The sequence below is a fragment of the Fukomys damarensis genome, unplaced genomic scaffold (assembly GCF_012274545.1).
Source record: "Fukomys damarensis isolate Sample0158 unplaced genomic scaffold, DMR_v1.0_HiC HiC_scaffold_25, whole genome shotgun sequence".
In the NCBI taxonomy this organism is placed as follows: Eukaryota; Metazoa; Chordata; class Mammalia; order Rodentia; family Bathyergidae; genus Fukomys; species Fukomys damarensis.
The window spans coordinates 9,280,029-9,301,690 of NW_022900937.1; the positions used below are offsets into that span (position 1 = coordinate 9,280,029).

At 39.0% G+C, this 21,662-nt stretch overlaps 1 protein-coding gene across 1 annotated transcript in view; it reads right to left on the minus strand.

The window, feature by feature from the left end:
* Mttp (microsomal triglyceride transfer protein) overlaps nt 1-21,662 on the minus strand; it is a 39,679-nt gene that overhangs the window by 16,707 nt on the left and 1,310 nt on the right. The window contains exons 2-10 of the mRNA XM_010603487.2: nt 17,240-17,427; nt 15,728-15,871; nt 11,279-11,386; nt 10,070-10,186; nt 9,644-9,783; nt 7,891-8,041; nt 5,337-5,494; nt 2,298-2,466; nt 1,436-1,543 (exon numbers count right to left, since the gene is read on the minus strand). Of these exons, the coding sequence (XP_010601789.1) occupies nt 1,436-1,543; nt 2,298-2,466; nt 5,337-5,494; nt 7,891-8,041; nt 9,644-9,783; nt 10,070-10,186; nt 11,279-11,386; nt 15,728-15,871; nt 17,240-17,427 (1,283 nt within the window). The remainder of the gene's footprint in view (nt 1-1,435; nt 1,544-2,297; nt 2,467-5,336; nt 5,495-7,890; nt 8,042-9,643; nt 9,784-10,069; nt 10,187-11,278; nt 11,387-15,727; nt 15,872-17,239; nt 17,428-21,662) is intronic.

A 21,662-nucleotide genomic window follows, 5' to 3' on the forward strand; every position in this document is an offset into this window, starting at 1 on the left:
CCTGAGAGCAAAGAGAACTGTATTATAGTCTTGAACTGCACTTTGTCTTTGAAGTGATAACAGTGCAAAAGCATTCTGTGTGTGTTTTAGAGGGATCGAGCGGATCAATATACTGACATTGTTGAAAACAAGAATTCTCGCCATGGGGGAAAGAGGACACACGTGTATATCTCTAAGGAGAGCAAGTGCCCAAGATTGCTGGGTCAGCGTTAGAAACAGTGGTCTGAACACACACTCTCATAAACATGTGTACTTTGTCTACTGTAGGTGCCTGGATGCAATGACACACAAGTAATAAGACGTAAGAGTATCTGGGAGTAAAATGGTGCATGTCTACCACTCAGTGCCCTGTGGGTCTACTGAAATAAAGCAAAGTGGAACGAAGCCACACAAAAAGGTCAACAGACAAAGAACTGGTGAGTCTGAATGCTGACCACACAAATGTCCGCAGCAGAAGCCATCCTGGGCTCACTTTGGACCTTTGCTTACGATTTACTCTTAGAACAGCCTTCATTCCATACTATGATCTCTTGAACTGAAACATTCTAAGCTAAGGCCAAATATCACTGTTTTGGCAAAACCTCTCCCAGCTTCCTCAAACGGAAAAGGCTGCTGCAGCTTCTGGGTTCTCATTTTGTTTATGTTTCAGTGGTACAGTCATGTTCATTAGAGATGCTGGAAACTCTGTCATTCACCAAAATGTGGGTGGACCTGGAAGACACTGTGCAAAGTGAAATAAACCAGACACAGATGGAAAAATACAACTTGTCTGAGGGATGTGTAAAAGTCAAAAATCACGAAAGCAGGAAGAGAATAGAATGGGGGTTACCCAAGGCTGGGGTGGGGCAGAGGAGATTTGATCAGGAAAGGAGAGATGGTCGATTCAAAGGGTTAGTGAGACATAACAAACGGGTTCTGGCATTGTGACCACAGTTGATAAAATCATATTGCATGTTTCAAACTGCCTAGAAGTTTGGATTGTAAATGTTTTCACCACAAAGAAACAATAAGTATTTGAGGGATAGATATGTCAACCAACCCAATTTGATCATTCCACAATGTGTGAATGTGTGGCAGCATCACATTTTACCTCATAATTGATCACTTATCAATTCGTAATAAAAGAAAGACAGAAAATCTGAGTACATAATGGGCACTCGATGAATATAGATCAGCAGAAAGATTAATGGCCCATTCACTTTCTAGCAAGTGGACGAAGCAAAAACTTGTTCCTGCACGGGGCACACAAACAGTGGAGACAGAAAGAAATGATGAGTCTGGTGAAACCTGGAACCATAAAGTATGTTGGATGATAATTGCCACACAAATAGGAAAACGGGGCAGGGCAGGAGGATTGGGAGAGCCACCGGGCAGTGTGGTGAGAACTGTGTGGCTTGGTCTGGAAGACCACATCTCAGGCTGGGCTTGTACTTACTTTGAGTTTGCAGCCTTCGTTCTGACACAACTTCCTGACAAGGGCACCGATTATGATCATAACAGTCTCTCTGATGTCGTTGCTCCCAAAAGAACCTTTGAACTTCCCCTGTAAGCCAAGCAGCGATAGCAAAGGTCACTGAGTCCTTTACGCATTTCTAAGGGGCACTTATAAGGAAGGAATGAAGGAGCCAATACCAGGGGGAAAGTTTTTCATGTTCATTGCTGTTTATCAGATTCTCAAATAGGCTTATTTTCCAAAAAGAATATGAACTATTCCAATAGCTCATAAATGGATGAGTACTTAAAAAAATCATGGACTCAAAAGAAATGGAGCTCATGGTTCCAATTTAACAATTAAACATTGGAACAATTGTATCCTTTCAATGTATATGTATAAGCACCATGAAAAAATTTAAGTCAAAATGAATTTTTAAAAATTGCTCACTAAAGTATAACCTATACTTCTCCTTCTGAAGTCTAGTTCCATGACACATGCAAAGATGGGTGACAGCCTTGAAGTTTCCACAAAGTCTGTTTTATATTAATTGGTAGGATCGTAAAGACACTGGTGAAGTGATTTACTGCAAAGTAGTGGCTGATGGATATAAAGCAACCCGGTAAAATCTGAGGGTGGCTGATCAGAAGGCTCCAGTTTGCAGCCTTAATTCTGATCAAACACCTTTTCATTACTGCTTATATTCTTTTTTGGGGGGGTGGGGTACTGGGGATTGAACTCCGGTCCTTGCGCATGCAAGGCAGGCCGCCGAACCGCTGAGCCCACTGCTTATATTCTTGAGAGGTGTTTCAATTCATAGTTAGCAGCTGAGAGACTTTATTTTCCCAGGGTCCCCTTGACTCACAATGAGGACTCTCAGGAGTTCTTCATCGGGATGGGAGGCAAATCCACAGGCATAGAGAAACCGCTCCTGGAGGATAATGCTGCTGTCACTTTTGAAATCCAGAAAGTCTAAAATGGCTTCTAAGGAGTCGGGGGTCTGAGCAGAGGTGATGGCATCCACCAGCTGTGGACTGTAAGAATGACACTGTCACCCACACCAGTGTACAGGGGTTTAAGGCATTCTAAGCACCTCTGACACCCAACTTTCCACTGGCTTGAGTTTCCTGGAGAAACATTTTTTTTTAATTGAACAACAGCAGCAAAAAAAGAGTAAGACCTTCCCTCCCTATTTAAACCTGTCTCTTAACTCTTCTCTCTCTCTCTCTCTGAGTAACCAGAATATACAAATTAGTTTTACCATTTTTACCTATGCCAAATATAATCTGATGTTTGTAAATTAAAATTATTTAAATGAAATTACAAATCAGGCTTAAATTTTGTCTATATGAGTAATACACAAAAGGTATGATCCCTAAAATTGATTTTTTTCTCTAATTAGCTTTGCAAGTACACATTTTTCTCAAATGCATAATTTAATTAGAACAGCATCATTTGATTTAAAAATTGTTTTAACTTTATATCCAAGGGAGAAGATTTTGCTCTTGTTTTTAAATAAAAAAAACATTGTGGTTTGTAAATGGGGAGGGGAGGAAGGGGTGAAGGGAGGGCAGGGACAAGGGGAAAAATGAGAACCAAGACCTGTCATGTAAAAGTACAAGATCCCAATAATGAATGTAACTGTACTGTATCTCTAAAATGTACCAATAAACTCAATTAAAAAAAGCATTGTGGTATAGTTCTATGTTTAATCACAGTGAATATGTGTGATCAGAAAGGAATTCCTACAGTTAAGTATTCTAGTCATGAAAAATCTTTTGTTGATTGAATTTGGAATGGTAAAATTTCTGAAACACTAATGAACATCTGTATTTAAATTCTATATACTTCTTCTACATATACAGGTCAAATATATGCTTAATATTTTAAAAATTACTTGCACTCTTTTACTTTGATCCTAATGAATCTAATGAATAAAGCAAAGATGGAAAGACACTGTATTTATGAAACAACCACAGTTTAAGTGCTATACTAGAAATTTTAGGTGTGTAGCTTCTCTTTAATTTCTGCATCTTAAAATGGAGCTAAAAACGGTATTTAGGATTGTTGAGAGGGTTCAATTTCATAATCAATGCAAAATTTAGAAGACTGCTTGATATAGCCCTAGGTTACTAAATGTTATCCTGGCAGTGTAATTCTAATTTCCCCTTACAGATGAGGACTCAGAGTCACAGACAGCAAGTCACTTCTTCAATGTCACATAGTGACACAGGTGGTGTAGTTGAGGTTGCACCCCAGCCTTTTGTGACTCTGCAGCCCATGAACTCGTCCTACACATGCTTTAGAGAGGGGTGGGGGACCTTCAAGTCAGGTAGGTCTAGAAAATATTCAAGGGGGCTGATAAAGAACATTATCAGATTGAAAATGGTACCGATGCCTGCAACAGTGAGAACTATGCATCTTGGCTTCATCCCATATTTTCCAGCCTAGTGACTTAGAATTTTTTGTTTTCCGTGTACCTGTTACTGTCTTGCCACTTACAGGAGGGGCAACATAGCAGCTCAGGAAAGTCACATTATTAACTCAACCATGCCTCTGACTATCCTACTGTAAGTAAAGGAGTTAGTGTCCTGATTTATATGTGTTGAAACTGATGCTGAGAGAAATGAACAGGGAACAACTTGCTTAAAGGATACAGAATTGCTGAAAGTCAGAAAATTTAAAACTGGGTCATCTAATTTTAGTTTATTCTGGTCTCTTTTCTATTACACTATGCTACATATATGTCACATATGATACCATACAGAACTTGGTAAATCTTTACAAGATGCTCCGTCGAGTCATCTGAAGTGCTGTCATCTGACAATTTTTACACATAAGGTTAAGGATTAATACAATCCCTGTTCAAAGCTGATACCTAAATTCTGCACTTCTCAGTATTTTTGCCTTGATATTAAAACAGGCTCCTCTACCAGTCCATTAAAGAGTCTATGATTATGACAGAACTTAATTTATAATTTTTCATTATCTTCCAACTTCTGATTTAAATATTTAGTTTTGAGGAAAGTAGCCAATTTGTGATTTGTCATATGAAATTCCTACCATTTTTTTTTAGCATTCTAAAGGCAAGTGAATAACAAACACAATCAAGATTAAACAGGTTTTTTCTTGAAAAACAGTTGTTAAATTCTCTTCTTGTGAAACTGAGTCTTTTGAATCGGACCACTGTTGCTTTTGGGCTCCTGCATGCACAATGCATTTGTGTGTGTGTGTGTGTGTAACTTGGCCAATTTCCACTTTCCTATATGTTATTGACTAATTTTCACTGTTTGTCAAATTAAGTGAACCCTGAACTATATGATTAAATACAGTAATTGGTACCCTGCAGCTAAGTTTGTATTCATAGACAAATACTATATTGTATGCAAAAAGTCCCAGGTTGATGGAATGTCAAATAATATAAGAATTTCTTTTCTCTTAATTCCTCAGCCTTTTAGCTCAGTTTTCAATTTTCTATATAAAATGTGGCTTAATTGGATCTTTAGTGAAATTGCTTTTCAGTGGAAAGTCATATGTTTTTTGCTTGTTTTAATCAACTCTGAAATATTTTCCAGTGTGAATTAACAGCATAGGAATACAATCTGAAACACAGTGAGGCAGCCCTAGGTCTAGGTGCCACGGGAAGCCCTGGCCTGGCCTTTCTGTGTACCGATATGGCATCATTTAAACTTGTAAGCACCTATATGTAAGTCACTGTTGGAAACATTCTTGGATTTCTAGCCCAGCATCATCCAGTGACTACATACAGCACACCTGTGGATAAAGATGCAAACGGCAGGATAGCTGAGTTAGAGATAGGGCAGTTGGCATTAAAGGAGTCCTTATTTAATAAGAATAGCAATCCAGGGCATTTCCTAACCCCACGTACAGCTGGGGGACTTACAGGACATCTGGACTCGAAGTTTTCAGAACCTGCAGGATGTCTTCTCTCTTTGCCGTCCTGAGGTGCTGCACGAAGGCCAGGAAGCTCCTCACAGCCTCAGCCTTGGAGAGGTTGTCCGGCTGCAGGTGTTTCCTGATGGACTGCCAGTGCTCCGAGAGCTGCAAAACAGGCCATAGCTCCTGCTCTGCTCACAGTGCTGAGCAACCTCGCTTATTACTTTTATTTCCAAGGAATAAAATCATCCTCGTACATGACAAGCAGGAAAAACCTTTGTATCTTGGCTCGATGTGACTCCTGTCTCCCTGGCCACATCCCTGCCCTTCAGATGCCCAGGGGCCACAGAGAGGCCTGCTGACCCCGGTGCCTTCCTCGGAAGAAGAACCACTTTTATCCGTCAGTGTGTCTCTGAGGACCCTGCCAACCACTGACTGAGTCTGCACACGTAGGTCATGGTGAGGGGGTCTTGTGCCTGACTCAAGGCTTTCACCACCCTAGTGAAATTATGCAGAATTTTAATTAACAGCAACATATTTTAGAGAGGGAAAAATCAGAATTGCTGAAAAACTGCATCAAGCTTCTAATTTACCTATACCTCCCTGAAAAGCAATTTCATAAGTTTGGGCTCCCTACCCTGTCTTTTTACTTCATTGTTTGTATGAATTTCAATGTTTTGCTGTTACTGATGTGTGACTTCATCATTGTTTATATCTGTCTGGTAGCTTCATAATTATATAAAGATAATCCACACGCAATGGCAACTGTTCTACAATAGTTTTTAAAATTAGTGATTGTAATTGATGACTTCTCTTGGCTTTGAAACAAACTAAAGAATTTATTTTTCATACTCTACTGCTTGTTGCCCAGTCATACAGAGCCTGATAAATTCCAGCAGGGACCTGCAACTGCCAGACTGCAGCAATCACCAGACCTCCAGCTTCTAAATTACTCAGCCCTTCTAGTGAGCCATGAGCATTTATGGTTTTGCTTCCTCAAATCCCTTCAAGCTCTCTGATCTTTTTTTTTTCTTTTGATTTTTTAGAAAGGGTCTCACTATGTAGTTGAGACTGACCTGGACCTCACTATGTAGCCCAGGCTGGTCTCGAACTCACAGCAATCCTCCTGCCTCAGCCTCCTGAGTGCTGGGATTACAGGCATGCACCACCATGCACAGTTTAGCTCTCTGATCTTAAGACATTCCAGTGCAAAATTCTGGCTGTGTTTGGCTTAATATTTCCTGAGCCATTTCTGCAGGAAAAAACTATGTCAACATGAATTCAGATCTTCTCAGGGAGTTGCAAGAGTGACATCATACTGAAACAGGAGAAGCAAGTTCTCAGTGATATAAATTCTTCCATGATAATTAAGAAATAATTATCAAAAATCTTAGATAATTCATAATGTTTGAAACTATGGGGAGAGGAACGAATCATTCACAGCATGAGAAAAATACTTAGCTTCACTAGTCACTTTTCTAACTAGCTTCAGTCTCATTAGAAAAACTACATTAGAACATTAGTGACACATGGAAGAAAAACAAAAAAAGGAGGAAATAAAACTTTAAAATGATGATTTTTGTGTATCAAAATGTTTTGTTTCCCCTCTAATTCAATTTGGTAAACTTTAGAAATTAATACAGAATTAGTGTCTGGCACTTTAAGCAAATTGTGGTATCGGTTCCGCATGATTCCACCTTTCTGGACACCCATGATGCCCAAGGAAAAACCATTTCTCAGGAGCTACACACAGAGCTTGAAGCCAACCGTTTGCTCTTCTGACCAGTGATTAAATATAAGGAAATGCTTTCCCTAAAGGCAATTTTTATGATCATACATCATAACCGACTCAATCAATGAAATTCTCTGTTGGACTCAAAATGTCGCAAGAGGATCTGCACGCTGCCTTGTGGGAAGGGATATCTCATTCTGGCTGAATTGGTAGGGCACAGTGAAGTATGGTAGAAAAAGCACCCTAATTTAAGCTGAGAACTTGAAGTCCTCTTTTAGTCCTCAACAGCAAAACCCAAAGCACTAAGATCAGTGGAGTATTCTGCCTATGGACAAATCACTAGGAAGCGGTAGAACTTTCGAGAATCAGACCCTTGTCCATGTTTGTGACATATTATACTTCCTCTGGCCCGCTATCCTCCCTAAAGTCTAGATATGATTTTCAAAGCTCTACCCTTAAGTCCGCACTCTTTTTTTTGAGACAGGCTTTCACTTTATAGTCCAGGCTGACCCTGAACTCATTATGTAGCTCAGGCTGTCCTCAAACTCTTGGCAACCCTCCTGCCTCTGCCTCCCAGGTGCTGGGATTACAGACATGAGCCACCATGCTCAGCAAATCATCACACTTTTTATTAGAGATGAGAGAGTGGAAATTATTTTTGTATTATGCATCATCTCAGGTTCACATTTTTTAGGCTATGGTCATCGTAACTCTGGTGGCTGGTAGCTCTTCACAAACTTTCACCATAGAATTAGTTGGTGTATTCACTGGCGACAAAAGGAAAATAAAATTTTAAGCCACTAATAGCCCCCTATTCAGTCACACTTACAGAAGGACATCTTTTACACGCACTCTGGAAGACCTGCCCCACAATGGGAATGGATGTGTACTTTGAATCAACTGCTTTAATTACAGTGGCAACTTGCTTGCCAGGGATCAGTCTGGGGCCTGCGTCAGTCGTCTTCAGCTCTAATTTCTGCCTGCATAACACCAAAGAGAAATAACACATCATAAGCACTCGTTCTTTTGAGTGAGAAAGATACTAATTGTCACTTTGATAGCCAAAACCCTATATATTATCATATTCAAGTTGGGTAAATTCAACCTTTGGCATCTTCAGAGGTAACTAAAGCTTTGATATAATTGTGAAGACTTCCCGAACAACAATTTTATTCAAAGATTTGGATTTTAGCTTTCAAAATGTTAAAAGATATTAGAAAGGACATTTTCCGGGTTGCTGAACAAGATATGGGATGTCAGCCCTTTTGAATTTAGCCTAGCTCTCTGGAAACAATATTTCAACAACCACACATTATTTATTAACCAAGATGGTTAGGAAAGCTCAATTTCCAGACTGGCCTCCATATTATCATTGTCCGACACACCCTTTCAAACTTTGTCTCTCTTTAAAAAGTAGGATACGCATTCTTCTCCTTGGGACTGGACAGGAATCTGTGATTGTCCCAACTGGCAGAGAAGTGCAGGAGTCTGCAAGCTGGCAGTACAAGTGCCTTTGGAACTTCAACTGCCAGATGAGAACTGGCTACCTGCAGGGCCAGGGAGAGAGGACACAAAGAAGAGATGTAGAGGAGCTACCTGCATTTGAGCTTCTTAGCTCCAGCAACAGACAAGGCAGGGCAACCTGTGAGTAATTCCATCCTGGCCAGTGGCTGCAGCTGCTCGGCAGACACGAGCCAAAGTCAAGTTGGGCAAAGCAAGGCCAGGACTATAAGAAATAATACTACCGTGATTGCTGTGTTTTACACCCCTGAATTGGGGTGGTATCGAAATGGAAACTTGGTAAGTAATTAAATTTTTATTGTGTATAAAAATATATGAAAATAATGTATACTGTGAAGTACAGTGTAAAATTCTGCTCCAGGTGGGACTTCAATAAAATTTCAAGTTTTTATAGTTTGAGAAACTTCTCCCATAGTTGTGCGTTCATTTGGTTCTGACACTAGGGCAACTTCACGGGAAACACTGGGGAGGAAATGGCATAAGATATACCACATCTAGTGATGAGAATTGTTCTCCTAGAATTAAAATCCCAAAACAAACTTTTAAATTTGAAATTCCAGTTCTTCATCCTGTAGAACCAGTGTGAACACAGAAATGGTCTCAAGTTGGCACAATAGAATTAAATCCTTAAATGCTATAAATCTCATTAAAAATTCTGTCACATCTTTTTACTATACAACTTTTAATGTTTCTGAACAATATTTTTTAAACTCCCAAGAAAATACATATGCTACTACATTTTAACCTTAATATTAAAAACATGTGACAGAGAAGTTAGAAAATGAACTATAACTGAAACAACTGTCATCTTAAAATTTCAAGTGCACACATAATTGATTTTAATGAAATGTTGCTAAAATGGTATTTACTGTGTGTATGTATTATAAATGATTAAAGACTAAGGATGAACAGGATGTAATCACTACAATATACCAAGAAACTCACACTTGAAATGAGAAAGCACTGTATGCACTCACACACACACAAACACACCTATTGATCAATCAAATATAATAGTACATCAACAAACAGCAAAGAAAATAAACATATCAGCATCTTACTTTGACACTATTCTTCCTTGTATGGTGTTCAGGAAATTCAGTGCAAAAGTGTGGATTTCTTCTGAAAACACAGCTAACACAAAGCTGTCTTCTATTTTATAGGTGGTAACAGATGTAGCCTTTGAACTGACACCTAAGACCTAAATAAATAGTAAATAAATAGGTATCTTTTTAACAAGTGAGCCCTCAGATTTTCAGTGTCTGAATGGAGTCAATTAGCAAATTATCTTCCTGATCCTCTTCCCCATCCCCACACCTACAACACATTTAAATGTGTGTTCACATGACGTGTGTGAAACCAGAATCTAAGCTAAAATTATTAAATGTTTCCAAATTATGCCACTATTTTATGTTTCTCCTATTTTAAATTAATCTCTATGAAACAAAACTATTTAAATGCCTCAAAGAGAATAATACCAATCATACCTGATTTGGGGTTGTAAATCCAGACCTCTCTATTTTGCATGAATCTAAGGCCTTAATTTTGACCACTTTGTCCTGCTGAGCCTGGTAGGTCATTTTACAATTACCAGAGATGTCTACCTGAAAGAGAAAAGAAAGAATATAATGGAATTAGGCATGGATTATTTGAATTTCACCAGGAAGTGGCTTCGAAACTGAGGTCCCTAACATGCTCTTTGGGGAATGCTTCTTTTTCTCCCTTGGGCTGCCCAGACAGAAAGAACTCAAGGTTCCCAATAGCAGATGATTCTTTTTCATCTTTGGTTTAGTCTTATGCAACTTTCACATTGTCCCATTTTTCTCTATGCCCAAAAAGAGCTGGGCAAATGGGGTAATTATGAGTCAAGGAGGGTTGATTCTTAAGGCTGTAGTTGGAGTGTGTGTGTGTGTGTGTGTGTGTGTGTGTGTGTGTGTTACTTTGAAGAGCTGAATATGATTAGACATTTCAGAAAAAACTACAGGATTAATTAAACTCATTATTAGCCACAGCAGCAATGTGAATTTAGGCTACTGTATCCATGCAAGCACTGCTGAGCTTCCCTGAGATTTCTCTTGAGCTTCTGCCAGCACCGCCCATCTTCTTCCAGCAAGCTAACCAACAGAAGCTGCCAGATCTTCATGGGCTGGCTGGAACGGCTGGACTCCAGCCTTGGCCCCAGGTGTGATACTGGGAGAACTGCTCAGCTTCTCTGATTAACTTCAGTTCCTGAATTTGCGAAACGAGGAGCGCTGGTATAGATTAGTGGTTCCCCATAATGATAATGCATCCAAATTACCTGAGAAGAGGGTTACAGATTCCTGAATAGAGGGAATACAGATTCTTGAACCCAGGGAATCTATATTTTTCAGAAGCTCCCCCATAGGATAGCACTGTCTAGCAACATCTAGGAACCACTAGAATGATCCCTAAGGTTTTGTGTATAGCCAAAAATTATCCAAAGTCTGCCTAATAAAACTGATTCTAATTCTCTTTACCCTGAATTTAAGTGATAAAACATTGGCATAAATGGCAGTTATCACATATGTAAATGAGATTTGACCACCCAATTTAACTTTCCTGAGCTACACCATATAACTCTTCTACTGGAGTTTTATAAGTTGAAATTCTTTTAACAATTTTGTTAACCCTACTGACCAATACAATGCTGAAGCCTTAGTCATGTCAGCAAGTACCTCATTGGTGGTCCCAGAGCTTAACTGCATCTGAAAGAGACTGGCCAGGCCCCTCTTGAGATTTTCTATGGCCACTGGCTCGTTTTGATATGAGTAAAACTCTTTGACCTAAGGGAGGAAAAGAGAAACATAAATGAAGTAAAAATGCCTCATTCACCAGATTTGCTTAAATACATGGCTGGAAAGCTTATATTCTTGCTCCATTAACTCTCGGAGAATGAAATTTGTTACTGCAAAACTGTGACTTCTTCTTATTGAAAAGAAACTACATTTCTCAGAAGGTAGATCATCAGGACATGATATTCAGGGGGCTGATGATGAAGGTTCAGACCATCATCAGCGCTGATAAAATGGATAAAGCCCCGACAAAGGCTGAGGTTTCTATGAAAACAAGAATTGTCCACAGAAAAAAATTTAGGAACGTTCTCTTTGAACGTATCTCCCTGTTCTTTACTTGTTACCATGTTTGAAACAGGAACTAGCCAGGGTGTAAAATAACAGCAAATGCAAGGGTTCTTAGAAAATCTCAACCCTGGAGACTCCTGAATGGCTCATTTCTGTAGGCTCTGACAAGGGCCAGGCAGCCCATGTACCCAGGGGCAAAACCCCACAGAGTCAACATTCTTCCACAGCATTTACCTGGGCTTGGGTAAAAGGAGGCACACGGGCTGGAAGACTGGAGGTTGGGATTGTGATGCCAGGCACTACTGTGAGGAGCCTTTAGATGGTGGAAAAGGTTGAAATGCTGAGGGTGGCTATAGTTTGGCAACAACAGTGAGTGACTTGGCTTTGTTTTATCCTTGACATTTTAGCCTCAATGCCTTTTATCATTCTGATAGGTTAGATCAGGTATATGAAAGAGGATGAAAATACAAAGAGAAATTTTCTGGAAAGTGGCTGGTGGTTTTCACTCTGTATTTACTCTAAACATGTCACAGTTTAGAAATAAGAGATAGATACATCTTACCTGTAAAAATTCCCAAGGTCTCTGATATTATAGCTAAGTATTTCTACCAAAGTATCTTGAATATTTCTATTTCCTCCTTTTTAATACAACCATGATTTTCAAATAATATAGAAAGTTCATTAATTATGCAGTGAATTTAATGAATATCATTATGAATAATTTGGTCTACACAAAAGTCTCTTGTACCTTAGAAGAAGAGAATATTTTGTCTGAATATTCAAACATGTGCCTCAAATCTCTATTTTTACTTCCTTTTATATACTCTGCCTAGTGACAGATTTACTAGATACTTTATTTGGTAATCAATTTTAGCTATTATATTAGACAAACCTATAAATGTTGGAATAGTGCTGTTTGTCCCTGTTAAAAAGGAACTGGAATAATGACCTCAGTGTCTGAGGATCCTTGGGATCATATTCTCAAACAGATCACCAGCAATTTTCTCAGAAATGTGCTGAGTTCATGATGTTCTCAGCACAGGATTTTTTTTTTGCGGGGGTGTACCGGGGATCGAACTCAGGTCCTTGGGCTTGAAGGCAGGCACCGGAACCACTGAGCTAAATCCCCAGCCCTTGAATTCATGATGTTCTCTATGGTATACAGGGCCCACTTCCTCTAACAGAGAGTGTCTCACATCTGTCACAGATATTTGATGGGAGGCGTTCTCCAGATAGAATGCCTATCAGGTCATCCTATTATAACTGGCTTGCTTGAGCCCAGGAAAGTCCCTTGGAGGCAGTGCACCTGTCCATATGGCCAGTAACTTTTCGGTCTTAGATATTTTAGAAAGAAAAGTGAGGAAAATACTATTCTATCACCATTAGCTTCAATTTCCTTCCAGATTACAGAATATACCTACTTAAAATATTTCACCTAAAATGTCAGGAAACCCAGGTCTTGGATTTAATCTGGACTAGGCAAGTATTCTGTTAGTGACTCACTTCTTTGGAGAAGTTTTAGCTATTACAGCTCTAGACCCCTAAGAAAATGATAGTAGAACATTATTTTTTCCTGGCAGGCTGAAAAATGTAAAAGATGAGATGCAAAAAAAATTCTTTGCAATTTTTTTGTTTTTCTGGAACTAGAAAATGAACCAGACTTTTGTTGTTTTGTATGACTGCTACTGCCAGGGCCAGAATTCTGTTTTTTAAAGAGCAGGACAGTGAGATCCAACGCGAAGACAGCTCTTGTGCATATATTAATTAGCTCATAATAATAAATCTGAACTTTGCAGTTTAATCCATGTGACCATCGCAGCAATAATCTTAAATTCATTATTTCATATCAGGAACTGAGTAAGTTTTGTTATATTCAAGCCATAAAGCTGACTACTTCATTCAGTAAAGGATGAGAATTTATGCTGTAATTAGAAATGCCTTTCCCTTATCAGTGTTGATTTAACCAGATAACTCTCACATTTCCAAACTAGTTTGTGATTTGTAGACAAACTAAGGGGAAAAAATATGAAAAAATGAAAAAATGGAAATGAAGTGTTTGTAAAGGGGGAGGGGAGGTGGGGTGAAGGGAGGGCAGGGACAAGGGGAAAAAATTGAGAGCCAGGACCTGCCATGTAAAGATACAAGATCCCAATGATGAATGTAACTGTACTGTGTACCTAAAATCTACCAATGAACTCAATGAGGAAAAACAAAACAAAACTAGAGTCCTGTCCCAATAAAGCCAAAAATGAGCCAGAATATGTATCTAAGTAACTTGATGGATTCTCTTTCTTGATATCAACATGGGAGCATCAAGTCAGAGGGAAGGAAGGACCTCTAGAAGACACTGATACATGCAGACAAGGGTCCTTGCAATCACAGGATGCTTAAGTAACATTTAAATTCAGCCTACAATAAAATGCTCTCAAAGAAAACTGCCATCAGCGCTTTCTCCTGTCTTTGCATAATTTCTGACACAGTAAGCCGAAACAACAGTTGAAGTGATGATATTCCTGACAACAATATGGCCAAAAAGTCTACTTGGCTTCTCCGGCTCCAGGGTTGGTTGTCCAAGGAATTCTTGTATAGTTAAGAGATATGGTGATGTACTTTCGCTGGTGACCACAGGAAGCCACCCCACATCCTAGCTCCTCCACTACTGGCCCCTTAATGCCCTGAAGTAATGACGTGGCAGCTCCATCTGAGCCTTTGAACAATGAAGGCACCAAGACCTTTCACATGTGTAACAAAAGACTTTGTACTCAACTGCCAGTGAAGGAGCTATAAAATTATTTGTCAGTAAGATTATAAATATAATTAATATTTAATGGACTCAATGGCCGCATCCCAAGCCTAAACCAAAACATAAGTGTTTCACATTGTTAACAAAGGACAGCTATATGCAAATCAAGTAAATGAACATAGATGGTAAAGAATGAAATAAGTAACATAGAAGCCAACTGAAGACAGCATTTTCCCAAGTACTTTTCAGGCAGAACACAGCAGCATATAGAAGCTCAAGCATAGACTATTTCAAATACCAGCTTTTCAACTTGCCAGTTATGTGACCCTAGACAAGATCTTTCTTACGATCTCTTAACTTTGTTCATCTATCACAAGCAGATGATAAAGCACCTGGTTCCTACAGGTAAAGTCTTCAGTCAGTGCCTGACAGTGAGTGTCTGATACATTTTAGCTACAATTAAATAAACAATCTCTGGAATTATGAGAATTATTTTAGCTTCAGATAACTTTATCCATTCATGCTTTTATTTTCATCAGCCCACGTATGTAAGGCTCAATATTTCACAGAGTATACTTGCTTCTCAATTCCAAATATATTAAGACCATTTAAAATAAACCAAAAGCAAACTATAAATAATGTACACTTATAGAACTTTCTGGTCAGATTTCCAATTAAATTACGGTGTTCATTTATTATTTCAATACATTAAATGCATTCCCAGGTCACAGTTCAAAGAATCTCTAAGTTTTAAAAAATGAACCCTACCTTAGACATGTGATATCTTTCTAAAGCTTGAACTTTGTACTTTAACCAGATCTCAATATCCCCATAAGAGTTTAAAATCACTTCTCAAAGTTATCATCGCATTTTAATTTGTCTGCATTCCTGAATTTATCTAGTCATCCATTTGACTAGGCTTTATCCAATTTATCCAGTTCCTGTGATAACTTGCTCTGTTACACTATCTTTGTAACTCTTCCTAATTTAATAAGGGATGTGCTGTTTAAATTATGCCCATCATCAATAAAGAAATACTTGATTTTCCTGTAAAGATTTTCACAAAAATGGAAAACAAATTGGCTAGGAAATATAAAAAAAAATTGGGATATTGGTTTACTGTAGAAACATTTACATTTCAACTCCTGCTTATTAATTCTTGAAATAATTCTGTTTACCATGAAATCAGTGAAAACACTATTACCCTAAAATAATATGTACACAGGAGGGAAGAAAAGTAGGGAGCTGGAGAAAAGACATGGAGAAAAGATTCCCCCCCTCCCCCCCGCAAAACTCTTTACCTTTCCACGGATTAGATGAAGGAGCGTGGGTCTTTGCAGAGCCTCTAAATTTTGCTTTCCTAGGATTTTAGGTGACTTTTTTCCTTTGAAGATGCTCTTCTCTCCTCTCTGCTGATTCACATCTTCAACTTTTATATCTGTCATCTACAGTTACAGAGAGAGGCCTATTAGAAAAACTTCTTGTGTCTGTCTCCATCAGAGTTTCTTAGAAAATAAAATAGTAAAGAAAAAGACCAACTGAGATTATCATTTTTCTACCCATGATCATAGGACTTTGCCACTCCCTTCAAAAGAACGGAGATAGTATTTAAAAGTTAGATTTTTTAATCAGGCAAAAATACTGTACTTAAAGAACTCTGTGAGTTTGGGTTCACAATAACTGGCTTGAATATGGCTTTATGTCATTGTTGAACAGGTGTTGTGTGCCTGATCATTTTACTGTCTGTACAATAGCATTTATCTGAATGCCCACCTGCTCCATTCAGCTGTATATGGGGCACTGGAAGTAATAATCTAGTTCCTGAGAAAGGCTGAACATAATGTTTTCTACAGAGTAGTTTACTGTTCTGTTGAGAAAAGCCTCAGACTAGTGGATGATGATGATGATGGGGTACAACTTGAGGAAAGAAAGTTTAGAGACATCTAGGAACAAAGAGCACTTGCAAATGTTTTGCAATGAACCTCATGATAAGGAACAGCAGCTATTACTTGTTCCAAGTTGTTGGTCCTGTGCAGCTGTTTCGTGCTAACACAAGGAAGAATAACTGACTTTGCTAAAGGCATCTATTGCCTTTAGGTTCTTGAGAAGCAAATATGGAACCACCATATATAAAAGTGGAAAATCCCTATAGATTATCTAACTTGGCCTCTATTCCTAATACACGAATCTAAACCACCATAGCTGACCAAACACTGCCATGAAAGGAAGCAGTTGGTTCCTCCTCAGGGAGGATACAGAATAGGTTCACTCCCTCCTCGGTAACTCCCTATTTGATTGAGAAACTCCTGATACACCTTCCCTTTCAGTTACAGTAATATCAACTGCTTTCAGAAGGACATGGACTGCAGATCCTTCCTAGGGCATTTTGAGCAGATTCCAGTGTAATGTCCCTACTAATATTACATACGGAACAGTAAGGACACCACACTCCGGCTAGTCACCAGCACACACTATCTACTTCTCTGCTTCGACAATTTGGAAAATTCAGATCAGTTTTGTGAAGCTTTTTTATTTGTTTGTTTGTGGTACCAGGGATCGAACTCAGGTCCTTGTGCTTGTGAAGCAGGTGCTGGAACCACTGAGCTAAATCCCCAGCTCAGATCATTTTTCATGAGCAATCAAAATTGTGGATGCAGCACTTAAATTTTTATGTCAAAATAGGAGCAAGTGATTTGATAAACAAGTACACAGAAGTGCTGTCAAAGGTCCCATTTCTCAGAAACTTTGCTGACATCCAACCTGTCGGGGGCGGGGCATTGTTACCATTTTTGTAGTTGGAAGAAAACGCCCACCTTGATCTGGATTAGCTGGTCGTCATCACCGTCAGGGCTCCTCCACAGCAACACGGCATCCACGCTGGATGAAATTCTGTAGCCTATGCTGTCTTGGTGTTTTCCTTTGCCTCCATCAAGAAAAACTTCAGCGGAGTATGTGAGCTTATATATCCGGTCATTATTTAGTGAAAGGCCAGTTGTGTGACCTGCATAAGGACAGGGACACAACCGGGTTTTAACTGGAAGACATCTTGGAAGACAGGTTGGGAGCACTCTAGCACAAGTACTAGCCTCTGACTTATGGGGCCTCAGTGGGAGCCTAGTGTCTGCTAAGTTGAAGGAGGTGCTGAAATCAATGGTTTGAAAAACATAAATAAACGAATGAACTAGCAAACAAATAAGCTCTCATTTCAGAAAACATTAGTGTGTTTGTCCAATCAATCATTATGTTATCCAGTATTGCCCTGGTTGAACAATAGGATATTTTGGGGGAAAAATGCCATTGCTTCTCACTTTTTCCCCTTGGTAGTACTGGGAATTGAGCCCCAGGACCTTCACACTGGGCTACATCCCCAGCCCTTTTTTATTTATTTTATTACATCTTGGAAGACAGGTTGGGAGCACTCTAGCACAAGTACTAGCCTCTGACTTATGGGGCCTCAGTGGGAGCCTAGTGTCTGCTAAGTTGAAGGAGGTGCTGAAATCAATGGTTTGAAAAACATAAATAAACGAATGAACTAGCAAACAAATAAGCTCTCATTTCAGAAAACATTAGTGTGTTTGTCCAATCAATCATTATGTTATCCAGTATTGCCCTGGTTGAACAATAGGATATTTTGGGGGAAAAATGCCATTGCTTCTCACTTTTTCCCCTTGGTAGTACTGGGAATTGAGCCCCAGGACCTTCACACTGGGCTACATCCCCAGCCCTTTTTTTTTTATTTTATTTTATTTTTTAAATTTTATTGAGTTTATTGGTACATTTTAGGGATACAGTACAGTTACATTCATTGTTGGGATCATGTACCTCTACATGGCAAGTCTTGATTCTCATTTTTTCCCCTTATTTTTTATAAACATTTTTATTTTGAGACACTCTCACTAGGCTGCTCAGACTGGGCTTGAACTTGTGGTCCTTCTGTTTCATCCACCTGGACTGTTGGGATTACAGGCATGTGCTACCATGCCTGGCTGTATAGCTTTTAATTATGTAAATAGGATGAGTTTGCGTAGAGGTCCCGCCAGGAATTGTTTTACAAATTTAATAAGAAACATTGGCAATTCATAAGAACCATTTGTAATCAACATATTTTGAATGCCAACAGTTAGATACCAATGTTCTAGAAGTTAGATGGACAGTTTCCTAATTTGATATTTAAACTTACCCTTTAGTGTAATTTACTCTATTAATTAAGCAAACTTTTAGTACAAAGGTACATTTCAGGGCTACCCATAGGTAAGTTTAAATTAGCTGTGCCTGAATAAAATTAAGTTTTACTACATAAAATCTCAGCACAGGCTTAAATTTGTTCAGGGCAGTTTAGCGCCAAATAGAATACAATAAAAATTGACACATGGACACACTCACTCAGTTTCCATTTCAGGTCAATTTATCCCAAGAAACTGAAGAAGTAGGACGGAGACTTTTCCAGAACTGACTTGATGTTTACAGTCAGAAAAACATTTTGTCTACACTTTCTACACTTGGCTGTCAGGGAAGGCTGAGTCTCAGCACACACATCTTTCCTCTGGGTTGTGAGGCTGCACTTTTGAGGTAACTGTACTGGTCGACCATTGCGGACAATTGTAGCTTTTTCCTTCAGGAAGAGTGGATATAGAAAGGGAAGCAGGGGAAGGATGAGGATGACTAACTCAAAAGTGAGGACATTGAAAAAGGGAGAAATATTACTTTGAAAACACAACATCTGAAACGTCGCTACCGTCTACACAGTGACAAACTATTCCACCAGCTCTGCCAGCTTCTAAAGCACCACTGTTCCAAGGACAGAATGGTCAGACTATATCGTCTCTAGGTTATTTGATTGACACTCAAAGGGCTGGGGATTTAGCTCAGTGGTTCTGTTGCCTGCCTCTCCCGAGTTCAATCCGAGGTACCAAAAATAAATAAATAAATAAATAAATAATAAAATCCAACAAAGCCAGAACTATTTTTACTCATTTCATAGATGAGGAAATGGAGGAGTGAGGAGAAGAGGCAATTTTCTTCAGGTCATTAGTGGTGGAAACATGATTTAAACCTGGGCTTAGAAATAATTTGTGCTGTATACTTGTAAGCTTTTCGATTGAATTTTTTCCATTCCTAGGGAATAAGCTAGGAATTAATTCAGTGATCAACAAGATGTTCTGAGTAGCTACTGCACTGGGTGCTTGGCTGTTTTCTACACTAGTCTGTGGTCCTCCAGCCTCCTCTTCTGCACGTCCTGTGCATTCTGACAGGTTCAAACAAGAGCTGATAGAAGCTGACTCCATATCCAACCCAACAGAGCAGATGAAAAGCAGAATTTGATATTTAAAATTACTGTAATCCAAGCTGTGGCCTACATGAAAGTGGTCTTGGATTAAAAACCAAAAAACAAAAAACTATGAAACTCGTGCCAGAAGGTAGTCAAGTTCCAAAGCTTTCAAAACTTTTTGCTGTTTTTTGTTGTTGTTTTGGTACTGGGGATCGAACTCCAGTCCTTGCACTTGCGAGGCAGGTGGCAGAACCAGTGAGCTAAATCCCCAGCCCCTTTTTGTTGTTATCTTTTCTTTCTTAATGTTGCTCTATGGGACAAAAGAATGTGAAAAGGAACACAAAAAAAGATCAGTTCTTGACTAGAACTTCGAGGTGACAAAGCACGGGGCAGAAAGGGCTTTTTTCATCCAAAGCTTTTTCCTTCCTTGTTCAGCAGACCTAACATGCACTCTTTTGCCCAATTCTCAGATGCCTTAAGTGGTTCACGTAGGTAGTGTGTGATAATGCCGTCCCTGGCATCCCTCCCCTTTGATAAGTATTTCTCTGTTTGCTTCATTCAAGAAGCTCCTGACCCTGGGCATTAGGGACATGCTCCATTTCGTTAATGGCTTAGTTTCCTTTTAGGGTACTGCCCTGCAGAGCATGATCTTTTCTTTTCTTTTTGTAGGAAGACTAGGGACTGATGTTATATGGCTCCAAAATTAATTTTATTCAAAAGAAAGTCAGTACCTCTTCATTTTGCCCCTTCAAGCATATTTAGAATTTTAAGTAACTGAAAAATAATGAATTCTTAGTTCTGAATGTTTAAAACTATATTTATGGATACTATCCTCATTTGTAAAATTTAGATGAGCACTGCTAATGGGATTAAGCAAGAAGACAAAGCAGAGGAAGTCGGGGTGCACTGTGGTGAGGAGGGCAATGGTGCTAAGAATGAGAACAGTGGAGATTAAGAATCCAGATGAGAAGGTCAGAGGTAGAAGGTCAGGAGGCCAGTCAATGGCTAAAAAGTAAGGAGCGGTTCAGGGACTAAGATGGGAAGTGAAGGAACCCGGGGCTCGTTCAGGTTTAAAGGTGACAAAGCTGAAGGCATTAGATTCAGAAAACCTGCACACAGTCCCGAGGACAGACTCACTGTGGCAATTAAAAAAAATACAGCAAACTTCTCTTCAGAAAGCTGATGTGCAGCAAGTCATGCAAACCCTGATCCACACTCATGTTCATCCTAAACCCCCCGCAACTCACTGCACCTTCCCAGCTGCCCTCAACACTCACCCAGGTCTTCGGATGTCCTAGACAGTTGCGTTAGTAATATAAATTAGACGCCTGGCAGTCCAAAATGTAGAATGGCCTGATATTAAGGTAGACTTTTCACATATAATCTGCTAGCTAAATGTCAATCATTGTAAGGGCCCAAACCAAAAAATATAAGGTCAGATCATGCCCCTGTAATACCAAATGCTATCTCATCCAGGTAGAGAAAACTGTCTTGTACTTTTGATTCATAATACTCAGCACAAGGATTTTACACCATGAAACTCATGATGCTTCTAGAAATCTGGATTTGTCCCTGAGCTTGTATACAAGTTTACTTACCACAGTCTGAACCACACTTTCCCTATGTGCCTTTGTCTTGTGTGTGTTTGAATTTTTTATATGCATATTTGCAATTCTCTAGTTTACATAAAGGGAAAAAAGAAGCCCCTAGTAACTGCTACAGCTCATTTATTTTTCTAAAATTTATCATGGTATTATGTTATTTTGGTGTTCATATCACTTATATTTCAAATACTCAGTGTTTTGACAGATAATAAAGTAGTATGTTTTCTATATAACAATTCTCAGATATGACTTGAAAAAAAAATCTCTACTTTTTTCCTCATTAATTGTTTTTCATCCAAGTAAAGACTATGTCTTTAGAAGTTGATGAAAGTACTATCTTTTTTTTTTTTTTTTTTTGTCCCT